The following is a 12391-nucleotide window of genomic DNA, read 5'->3' on the forward strand; positions in this document are numbered from 1 at the left end:
TTTTTTTCATACCTACTTTTTTTTCTGTCCATTGCCATACTTTTGTTGTACATTTCAAACCCATGACAAAGGTGTAACAGTTTTCTTCCTTTTGACAGGCTCAAAGGGTTTTTTTTTTATTTAGCACCTGACAGATATTTATAATACAGTTAAAATTTACAAAAACAGTTACCACTTTCAATGGCAGATACACACACACACAATTTCTCGTATATGCATTTTGTTCAATGAACCACACAAAATCTCGCATTGCTTTTAAATTGAAGATTTAAAACACCAGTCGATATGGCGACACATTGTCAGTACAGTTTGCTGGCATACCAACATGGCACAGTGTGCCAGGTGTGTGAAAGCCTGATGTGTGCATGGCATTTCTACACCACAATGTGACCTACCCTCCTTGGGGACTCCTCTCTTTCACACGTTTGCATCATCCTCACTTACATTCTTCGGTCGGAATTCATAGAGAGGAATCTGCCGTCTCGTCTATTTTTGAACTTGATGAGGGGAGGTGGGGAAGGGGACCATCTCAAGTATGGCTGCTATGGAAGGTGTTGCAGGCATGCCAGGGCTATTCATGGCCAAGAATATAGTACATCTGTTCATGTGCTTGGAGCTGATGGCGAGTGTGTGGGTTTTTATGGCAAGTATGTTACTGGTGGAATTACTGAATGCCAAATGGCAAGTGCCTCCTCCTACTTCACTGATTAGAGTTGAATTCATTTCCTAGTTTCTGTAAGTAGACGACATGATCCAAGCTGGTGAAAGAGGAAGGTGTGCGGGAGGTGTTTGTAATACACAAGGCATCACAAGACAGATGTATGTCTTATGTAAGCATTTTCATATCCCAAGTCATGATGTCATAAACTCTGTCAGGGATGCTGACCGCCTCACTTTCACCTTGTGCGGCATGGAGCGATAATCACCTGATCTTCTTGGCTGCATTCAGAACAGTCACAGACAACCTCAGAATAGCGCCTCAGGACTGTGGCTTCCCCCTCACCTCCCTGCACTGGTTTTGGTAACATCTAAAATAAACTGGTAGGGTTTGTCACTGTTTGATACGAAGGGTTTTTTAGTCAGGACTTCTTGTTTCCCCTCAATTTTTAACCCAAACTAATTCCAAACAAGCTTTTATTTATTTTTATTTTTTTAATTTATCATGAGGTACAAGTGAGGAAGGAGGGATTTGTGTGGTTACTTCAAGAATGTGTGTCGTAGCAAATTGTAATGTTTTACCTTACATTTGACTGTAGTGCAAACAATATATTTGATACAATTTTGTGCATTCTCCACAGAGAGAATTGCCTCAAATTGCTTTTTATAGCTTGAAGATGTTATGGATGCTGTGCTAACCTTTCGGCTCCTCTCTCTTTGTGTCTCTGCAGGAAAGCGGCCCCACCAGTGCCAGATTTGCAAAAAGGCCTTCAAACACAAGCACCACCTCATCGAGCACTCACGCCTACACTCGGGCGAGAAACCCTACCAGTGTGACAAATGTGGCAAGCGGTTTTCCCACTCCGGCTCTTACTCGCAGCACATGAACCACCGATATTCCTACTGCAAACGGGAGGCGGAAGAGCGTGAGGCCGCCAAACAAGATAGCCACGACAATGGCGGACCCCTGGAGCCCACGGAGCTCCTAATGCGTCGGGCTTACCTTCAAGGCCTCGGGCCCCTGGGCTTTTCGGATCCAGAGGACCAGACCGAGGACATCACACGAGAAAACACCATCTTGAGAGACGGCATTGAGGGTCGGGCCAGGGAGGCAGAGGAGGCGTATCCGGAAGTGACTGACAGGCAAGAGACAGGGTTGGTGGAGGAAGAGGAAATGGAGGTAGAGGGGCGGAGATTTGAAACTCAGAGCCCTGAAGGGACAGAAAAAGATGAGAAAGAGAGCAAAGTAATGGGAGGGACAGAGGACGAGAGCTCGGAAGAGGGGAAATTAGCGAGCAAACGAAATCCTGACGGCGAGAATGAGGATGCTGATTAACTACTGCATTTCGGAATAAGCTTCTTGTTTTCTTTTTCCCTCAAGCTTGCACCGTGCCCTTCTTCCGACACTTTTGGAGGGACTTTGAGCCAGATTCACATTTGTACCACACTGCCACGTCTTGGTTATCTGAGCGTGCGCCTGAGGCTTGCACTCATTGGTATAAAGAGTGGAACTTCAAAATCAGGCATCAGAAACTAGGATGGAACACGAAGGAACCCATATTATGCAAAAATACAAGTGATAACGATTGTCAGAAAAAAAATAAAAGAAAGGTTTTCAAAATGTACAGAGTTTTCAGCCAGAAAGCTGTGCGGTGCTGATTTCCATATAACTCCTGTGTTTCATTGTGGTCGTAGCACAAGCCTGGAAATTGCACTCTGAAAAAAAAGTATTAGAAAAATAAAAAACAAAAATAAAATGAACAAAAAACACTTAGGTAAAAAAAGCATTGCCTATATGTACTTATACTGCGTTTGAAGACGCAGTAGTGTGTAAGTGTTATATTTCGTCTATCACTTACTGTGATACCCTTGGTTTTACCTTTCTTTTCCTGACCAGCCATTCAAGTTTTGGCATCTCACCATGGCTTTTTTATGAAGCAACTTTAACTAAATAATACCTATATGATTCTTAAACGTACAAAGTCTTAAAGTTGGCCAGGGGTGGATGGAAAGAGTCCTGGGTAACTGTAATGACGAAGGCTCATTGTATGAGGTGACGTCAGAACCCCTGTGTTTTTTTGTTTTTTCGTTCGAGAAAAGCCTTATATGCAAACCCTTTCACCTGTGTTTTCTGCAAGTGCCATCCTTGTACAGTATAAAGCGAAGTCAACTAGTGTTCTCTTTGCACCTGCTTTAGTATTAAATGAACTATTTCACCTTGTCGTTTGAAATACCTACGTCAGTATTAGTATATCTAGACTGCAGTTGTTTAGTTTACATATTGTTTGTGCAATTTTCTGTATTTTTTTAAGATCATCTGTCAGTATTATCTTGGTTTGTTTTGTTTTGTTCAATACAAAATTCATTTTTATTTTAAACTACCATTTTATTTATGTGACTCATTTTATATTTCCTAATTATATTTATTTCATACTGTAGTGTACAGTATTATAGTTCCTTGATATAGATATATTTTAGTAAATAAGGATCCTTACAAGTGGAGCAAATTTTACGTAAAGAGAGCATTTATTGTATCTGGAGCGATTGCTGTGAATTGCTCTTCATACTACACTTACCTGATGAAGGAGAATCTACAATTTGGGAACTTTTGATACAATATTGTGAAAACACTGTATTTTTGACTGAAAGGAAAAAAAATTCCACTTTATTCATCTTATTTGTTTTTCCTTTTTTCCCTTTTTTAGCTAAAGAAATAATGGGGTGGGGGATGGGGTTGTTGGGATTCTTTGAAATGTCTGTTGAAGTATAATTTAATTTTTAATTTGTAATTTTTCTTGAAAATGACCTTGCTCGAATAAATGTAGCCCAATTTAATTTTGAAAGCCTGTGTAACATCTCACTCAACAAGTCACTTAAAGTTCCTCACAAGTTGACAGATATTGACACATTTATTACTTTAAATACAAAATAATCATTCCAGTATAGAAAAAAATGTGTTCAAATAAATAGGCAATTTGGTATCTTTGTTATATTGTGTGTGTGTGTGTGTGTGTGTGTGTGTGTGTGTGTGTGTGTGTGTGTGTGTGTGTGTGTGTGTGTGTGTGTGTGTGTGTGTGTGTGTGTAAGTAATAAGTAGTATCATCCACATTATAAATTACCTCCATAAATTGGGAAAAAAAAAAAAATGCTATCAAACATCAGACTTTAATATTCCCCTGTATCATTTTCGGTGCTATCATTTAATTAATTACTGGAACCTTTACCTTTTGATGTGGATTACACATAGAAATATAATCCACCTTATCAAAGTCTCTCACAGTATGATAGCCTTCTATTAGTCTCTTTGAAGTTGAATGATGTTGGGTTGCGCTAAATTAACATCAGCTGCAGGCTGCCAAACTGGCTGTGAAGTCTCAATGTTGGAACTCTAAGGAGTTCCATTAACCATGACCTTGCTAATTTTCTCAACTCACATACTCATCTTAAGTTTAATTTTCAAGGAACTATTCAAGACACTTTTCTCCCTGCAGGGATGTACAGTCCACTTCATTTTATAAGCTAAGGTTACTGTATAAATGGCCCTATATCAAAATGAACCGCATCGTACTTATACATAGCTAGTTTTTTTTTGCAGTACACGTTTTCTCTGCTGTCCAATTTTTGATGGGGTAAGTTATATTTAAGGGTTGGGGGGAATAAATGCATCATGCATGAGTTGGAAAACCACTTAAATGTATTTATGTTCTTACACTGAATGACAATATTTGGAACACTTTACATGAAATAATATGCAAAATAACTTGACAATTAAATTCAGTGAATTAGTGTAATTGATCTGTTCTGAGACTGTACCTGTAGTTGTTCTATTTATGTGGTTTTCCATTCAGGTGTTCATCTGAAGGGGCTGTTGTAAGTGCTGTTGACCACAATGTATTTTACCTACGCTGACCTCTGCACACAACACACTTATTAAACACAAACATCCAAATAAATAAAAGGCCCAGGACATTTATGACAATTATTAAAAGCATATCAGTCTGACTCATTGAAGTTGACTACTGACAATAATTATTTACAGGTCAATACAGTAAAATACAATACAATAATCAATACAGTAAAAAATATATAGAATTCATATGAATTCAAGGTTATGCTGTGTAAATAAGAGTTAAAAAAATCCAAATTTAAACCAATCAAGATCCCATTATATATGGCTATAAATAATCCAGTTAAGTATACACACCTCCACAATTAAATATGAACAATAAATATGTCCCTTTTGTTTAACAACATTAAGCATTATAATTGTAGAGTACAGTAGCCTAGTTTTCACCAAAAATGACATATTTATACTACTGTAAAACTGTGGTCACTTAGAATTAGCACCACTGTCATCAATAAATGAATCAATAAAAATGCTAAAAGCTTTTTTACATTATTTGAATGATGGACAGATATGTGTGTGTGAGAGAGAAGTGTTTAAACATATTGAGTGCAAAATGTATATTGACAATATATTAAGATGATGAAATTACAGGGGATGCAGATACAATGTGGGACAAATAAGCTTTAAAACTATCTGTCCTTTTAATATCAGTATATTTTAATAATTAGCTATTAAATGCTTCCAGAAATAAACGCTCTCATAAAATAATTCACCAACAAATGAGAGATTTTATATGGATTCTAGCTAGACCAAGCTGTTCATGGTCATTACTGGTCCAAGCCGATCTAAATGATAGATCAGCTGGACTACCAGCTGGTGGGACAGAGATCAGTCTTCTAGACCTTGATCAAGCTGGTTAGGGTTAGTACACAACCTTGCTTGGAAATCAAACCAGCTATACCGAGTTTCAAAAAGCTGCTATGAAATGGGATTCCCAGCATTTTTTTAAAACATTTTCATAACATCATGAAACAATAATAGTAATAACATTAAAACAAATAATAATAACAAAAAGGGTATACGTGTCCACTCAAATTAAAGAAGAGGAGTTTACTTTAATTCCTTTGTAAATGTCCATAGTTCTTGTTGCCTTCAAACGACTTCACGGTACAGCTGGAAAACGTGATCACGCACAAGACGTCATGACGTAAACACTCGACGTGATTCCTACCAGGAAGAGGTAAGACTGAATTAAACACGCGAATGTTAGGATATATCAGCCTCCGTTACTAGTTTAAAATGTACAAGCTTATCAATAGTTCAACTAACGAAAAATAAGTATATGTGGTTGTGCCGTTATAGCGATAACGTTATGTGTCTTGGTGTCTATTGTCTTCTAAACAAATGTTATAGTTAATTTGTTCTCACTGCTGTGATGTCAATTAATGTAAGTTAATAATATTAATAAAACAAACAACGATGTCGTTTCTACAACATTACAAATGTATCATACAGTGGCTCAAAATATATTTGAAGACTGCTTTTGATATCTTTTCATTATAGATATATCAAGCTGTTTTTTAAAGCACACTTTCCAAACAAAACGTCATGCAAAGAAGTTTGCAAGGATTGAAATGAAACCAGATACAAAGTTACGACTCAGCTTCTCAGACGTTAGTACTATAACATGTTCATAGTTTATTTGATGAAATGGGCATGGCTATTCTGCTTTTAACATAATAAGAACTGTATGCATGCATCATTACAATTATTAAAATTTGGTCGAAAGTCATACCAAACATTTGGAAACGTGACGTTATTTCGGAAGAAAGGCGCTGCCACCATTTATTACCAGATGCCATTTGCTTTGACCTTTTTATTATCAGTGCACTGAAATGAATATGTAAAATGTCTTTAGCTTATTCAACTTGTTTGCTGAATAAAATCGAGATGTTTTTAAAAAGCAGTCAGCATTTTGACCAAAATAAGACAAAGATTTTAAGAAATATTAATTCAGAATTATTATATTATATAATCATTATATTATCAATCAGTGCTCTCAGAGATGCTATAATAGTAAACAAATAGGCTACAATACATGTAGATAAGTGATTTTTTGTAGTGCTTTAAGTTATTTATTTAGATCATCAATATGGTACTGCATATGTTTTTTTCTTCTAAATGTTGCAATATGATGCAGAGTAGTTTCTTCAGATCTTAATTCACATGGTTTCAGCTGGACCAGCTGTGTTTTGCTTGAAATGAGTCAGCTAGAGAAAATGGAGAACATAGCCTCGAAATGTCTCAAAGTTGAGACATCTTGAGATGTTGTCACCGGTTTAGCTTAATGTGTAATGTTAGTTTAATCCCAATTGTCATATTGTAAAGAGAAAAGGGATGTAAAATGACTTTTAAACACCCCAGACTATTACAAATAACACAGTATATACCTGCCATTTGCCATAATTTCAGAAGACAACAATAAGCAGGAATTTGTACCTTTAAAATATATATATTTTAATTGATTTACTTATTTTTGTAGGTCGCTGTGGAGTTAACAGTACGCATGTTATTACCCGTAAATGAAGTAGAACCTGTGTACTGCATTACACTTTAAACAGGAAACGTCTTTTACCCACAAATGGAAATGCATATAGACATGGAAAGCTAATTAGAAACGTAGGGACTTTTGGTAAAATCTCTTGCTACATTTAATCAATTCCAGTAAATTGTATCGATGAGGAATGTGATTTTTACTGTCCTAAATTTAAATTCTCAATAATGACAAAAAGAGAAATTTAGCATTGGGATGTTTTTCCAAATGAAGTTCTAATACTCAAAATGTTTAAATATTGTCATCCACACATCCAGTCACAGTTTTGCCTGTTTGAGGTATCTTTGTCACAATTTTTTTTTTTTTTTCCACTTTTATATTATTTCTTTTTTTTTAAATTACATTTTTGGTTAAGTCTTGATAGTTTAAACAAGGCTCTTTGGACTTTATTTGATCATTTTCTGTTATCTTATCAAATCTTTGAATAGTAATAGACATAATTTTCTTCCTCTAGACATTTGAAATGAGCCATCTGAAGGAAATTTCTTTTAGACGAACTGTACAGGAATCAAAAGTGTTTAGCTTTTGTATAATTAAAAACCTAGTGTAATTCATAATGCTGTCTGTCACCTAATTGTCACCCATAAATGATAAAGAATCAGGTTAAACTCTTCAATTCATGGCACATGATTACCGTGCCTGCCATTTCGCCGCTTCATCTCTGTCAGCCGAGTGTGCAGTGATTAGCATGTAAGTGCTAGCATGTAATTACAGAGCAGCTTCCTTTCCTTTAATGATTACCGTTAACACAAAGCCTCTGACGAGGTGAATGAGGACACGGCTCACTCTATTAAAAGACAGAACAGACACTTGGATGGTCTGAAAATTTAATTCGTGGAAAATGTGAACTTCCTCTCGCTTTTCTAATGTGAGATCAAAGGCATTTATGAATAGTACTTTGTGCCCTCGGTGCGTGTGGTGAACCTTCTGAAAGTGGCAATGTCAGTCTGAGCACTTCGAATTAAAAGGTTTCAGGAACAAATGACTATCATTTTACAAGGCTTAATAGTGTTTTAGTTGATTGGGATGCCACTCAGTTCAGCAGAGACGGTCTGGAGGTTGAAGAGGTTGTGTTGGCAACATTCATTAGACCAGTTTGTTAAACAATATCATGGCAGAACAGCTTTTTCGACAGTTATTTCATGCTGCTTGAGCTAAAGAAATTTTATTACTTGTATCCATTGACATTGAAAATGAAAGTTAGGTTGGATAGTTAGAAAGAAGTTTTCGTTAATTAGCTCTTTCTTTTATTCAGTGTGGTTTTTAACAAATCATAGGACATATAATGTAAAAGTTTTCACATCTTAGGCAGTGTAAAATCATAGCCATGGTATTTACAAGGTACAATATTTGTTGCAGTTAAAAGAGATATTAATTCATCTGAATGCGAGCTATGGTCCAGTGTCTGAATTTAGTTGCACCTTTGAAAGAGCTCCATGGTTTGCCAACTCATTCGTGACCCAGTATGTGATGGCACTAATATTTTTTCACTCTGTGTAGGTTTAGCTTTTTTTTACTTGAGTGACCAACTTGTGAAAACAGAACGCAATGATATGCGTCTACTGCAGCTTTTATTCTGCACTTCATAACATGCCCACCAATCTGTCGTGACTAGACATGTTTGACTTTCGAAATGAGAACCTAAGTGGTACATGGGTCAATAACAAAAAAGTCTTTGGAAAAAAAGATAAATCTCTACTTTAATACATGCCGGTTAATTAATTTCCCTTACACCTTGATTGAATATCTGTGTGTAATGTTATTTTTTAGTGCTTTTTTCACAAATCATTAATTTTAAATAATAAATATAATATGAGCTGCACCACATGATATTTTGCATTTTAAACTAACCCTGCCTTGTCAAAACGCCAAATTATGACATTTTAAGAGACTTGACAGTCATGAGGGTCTGTATAAAATCGTATGTAATTTTCAGGTTCTTTTTCATGCATGTTGGCTGCAGCATGTGACATTGTTGACATCACATGGCTGATTTTGATTATTAATAATATGCAGAAAAGCAGTTTTTAATAATAATACTCATCGGACGTTATAATCATCATTATCATAAATAAAGAAATAGTTATAATGATCATAAATTAATAATATATAAATAAAATATTATGCAAAACTATACAAGGTTTTCTTTTAATGAGGCCTTTTTCTTTATTATTGATATCAGGACAGTTCAGTCGTCCAATTTTTATGCGACTTTATGCATACAATTAATTAAAATGTAATTCAGAAATTAAAAACAGGCTTGTGATAAAACTGGCTTAGTCATTGTATGAAATGTATTTATTTAATAGATATTGTAAAGATGAGCATCATGCCATTGACCGCACCATATGCGTATGTAATTTTAATAGCCCACTTTATTTTTTTCTGTGTTTTACTTTGGATACAATCCTGATGCAGCACGGTCAAGGCTCGTCCTCATGTTGTTCCTCGTATCGCTCAAGTCTAATTTCAAGTGATCAGCCGTGGCTTTGGTCTGCTGTGTGGGAGTACATAATCGGATGTTTCATTCTGGCTGAATTAGCCCTCCAGAAAGACCACATCACTTTAAGGCCTCCTCCTGCCCTGTCAGAGTCCATCGCGGGTGATGACGCAAACACACACGCACGCACACACACACACAAACACATACACACACACTCAAGACATCCACGGATGGCTAGAGGCTGTTAAAATGAGGTGTTGAGAGTTGGCTCACACGCTTCAATGCGCCATGTTTCTGGGTGCTTGTCACTGGGCAGTGCCATGCTATCCGCCCCCCTGTACTGGCACTTATTGGTGCCATTGGTAGAGTCACTTTTACTGATGGGTTTAATCGTCAGGATTGGTACTGGCGCTTGATATGACGTCTTCGTGCACTGCCCCTGCGGATGTATCAGCTGCATCCCAGTTTTTTCCTTCTGTACTCTGAGGCTGAATCTCTCCAACTCTGCCTCTTCCTCAGAATGTTGAGAGCCAAAGGAAATCCTCTATTTCATCTGGAATAATGCAGCATAGATAACGGTCTGTCTCCACGGGAGGGGTGGGGGGTGTATGTTTTTCTATGAGAAATCAGTAAGGAATATGGTTAATTCTGTAGGTGAACATAGGCAAACTTGCCACCTTTGATGTTAGTGAGTTTCATCAAGCTTCTTATAAATGTATTTATATAAGTAATATCCATTATAAATACTTTAATTTTATATGCTAATTTATTCTGTGCTTGCTTTAATGGTTTTATTTTTCACATGGTCATGACTTGGCAAAATGTTAGCTAGTTGTTTATAATATTCTTAGCCATGTAAATGCCATTTTTCATGCCGCCTTCAAAGGTATTTTGACTAAATCAGTAGAAATTGAATCCCCACACTGGTGTTGTTATGGCGTCTCATTGATTTGCTGGAGTTAATGCTTACACAGGCGAGCCTTTTTGAATGCAGTTGAGCAATGACTCAGCATCCATCGACAGTCATGATAGTGCTGCTTTTGGTTGTTAGGTCAGGCACTGCGGGGTTTCCCTTTCGCATGAACTGTGTGGTGGGCTGAATGCTTCAACATTAACCCCTCACTTTCCTCTCCATCTTGAGGTCTCATGCTTTTCACGCCTTACCTGTGTAAAATGGAGGCTCTGAGGTAAAAGGGTAGAGGTAAATCACTGTGTGAGAAAATCCCACTCTGTGTATCCGAGCGATTGGAAAACCCCAGCCTTTCAGGTTCGATATTTAAACCTACTTGTTACATTTCCAGTTCCCTGTTGCAAAGTTTTGATTCGTTTTCACTGTTCTGCTTGCTATGAAGTGCTTTGCTCAGCAGTGTTTATCACATGGGTGTTTAGACTGGTAAAGAAAGCATGGTCAATGCACCACAGGATGCCACATTTTACATGCTAATTTATTCTACTTTTTATTCATAACTTTTTATTCAAGTTATCGTCATTTTGAAATTAAACTTGAGTGTCGTCTAAGAGCTTAAGCTTGCGTTGCTTTTAAATTGTTCATTGCTCAGGAAGCTACTTCAAATCTCTAGCTTCTCAAGCTACAAGGTTGAAATTAGCTACGAGCTAACTACATAAAGCCAAGGTATTTAAAAAGTTAGCTATTACAACAAGTTGCTATTACTACATTAGCCGTGTCTTATGCTTAACTCATTTTCACAAATTAGCTGTATTTATCTGCCACATTAACGATAAGGGGGTTCTGAATGAATGACTCACTAACATAAAAACAACTTGGTGACAGCAGCATTTAGCTAAATATTATGCCATTGAAAAGAAGACCTAAAATGTAGGAAATAGGAACCTGGATCATTGAATCTTATTTTTTTCTGTCCAAATGAACCAATTCTCTAAAATGAATCCAACTTGAGGCAGAGTTAACTGCTTTCAGTAGTACACTTATTTATTTATTTGACTGAGCTACATGCTTTTTAATTATTATTTTTAACCAGAAAACCAAAACTATTTTTGAAAAAAAATTGAGGTTTCATCTTACTGAAGGAGTGAGTTAAATTAGTAACGGCGCTTTAAGTGAATTTCTCGCTTTAAGTGAAATTGTCAAAACAACATAACTAAATTGCGAGCTAAATTTCCAAAGGATCAGCTGAAGTATTTTGTTTTTTTTTGCTGCATAACTCATTATGCACTCCAGTTATGACTTAACCGTGACACATATGTGATGAAATTCTAGGTGACTCGGAAAGTACTGTACGTGGGCGAATTTTGCCATTGCAATTATTATTAACACTCCAATACGTGGTTATTAATCATAGGTTATTAAAATATCATTTTCGCTATGATAGTTGTTTACGGTCTTCTTTTTTATGTGAGTCATTGAAATGTGATTATTTTAGTAGTTTTTCTGATTGTTCTTTTTTCCCTGTTCTTTTGAACTCAACAGTAATAACGTGCATTCACCATAAACATCAGGTTTGATTGGGCCTGTATCCATGAGTGTGCTCTTGCTGGAGGCGTTCTACGGCGGCTCCCACAAACAGCTGGTTGATCTTCTCGAGCATAGTGTTGAAGACTGTGTAAGCTTCACTCTATCTGCGAAGAAATGGCACTGGAGGGCCAGAACTTCTGCTCTGTACTTTATGGAAGCAGTTCCAGCCAGTTCCTCGTACAGGTCAGCAGAGGTCATCGGTCTGGTTGTGTTCCTTAAAGTCATTTTGGTAACACTTTACAATAAGGATCATTAGTTAACATTAGTTAACATGAACTAATAATGAACTGCACTTATATAAATGAAAATGCTTATAAAGCATTTATCTTTTTATTT

The 12391-nt window shown here is 36.5% G+C and overlaps 2 protein-coding genes across 6 annotated transcripts in view; both read left to right on the top strand.

The window, feature by feature from the left end:
* zeb2a (zinc finger E-box binding homeobox 2a) overlaps positions 1–3334 on the top strand; it is a 53812-nt gene extending 50478 nt beyond the window's left edge. For all 5 annotated transcript variants that reach the window (XM_067443833.1, XM_067443830.1, XM_067443832.1 and 2 more), the window contains one exon: positions 1389–3334. In XM_067443833.1, the coding sequence (XP_067299934.1) occupies positions 1389–1993 (605 nt within the window). In that variant the 3' untranslated portion in view covers positions 1994–3334. The remainder of the gene's footprint in view (positions 1–1388) is intronic.
* Positions 3335–5679: 2345 nt separating this feature from the next.
* gtdc1 (glycosyltransferase-like domain containing 1) overlaps positions 5680–12391 on the top strand; it is a 45453-nt gene continuing 38741 nt past the window's right edge. Inside the window, exons 1-2 of the mRNA XM_067443836.1 lie at positions 5680–5744; positions 12011–12238. Coding sequence (XP_067299937.1) covers positions 12060–12238 — 179 coding nt within the window. The 5' untranslated portion in view covers positions 5680–5744; positions 12011–12059. The remainder of the gene's footprint in view (positions 5745–12010; positions 12239–12391) is intronic.

The sequence above is a fragment of the Pseudorasbora parva genome, chromosome 5 (assembly GCF_024679245.1).
Source record: "Pseudorasbora parva isolate DD20220531a chromosome 5, ASM2467924v1, whole genome shotgun sequence".
In the NCBI taxonomy this organism is placed as follows: domain Eukaryota; kingdom Metazoa; phylum Chordata; class Actinopteri; order Cypriniformes; family Gobionidae; genus Pseudorasbora; species Pseudorasbora parva.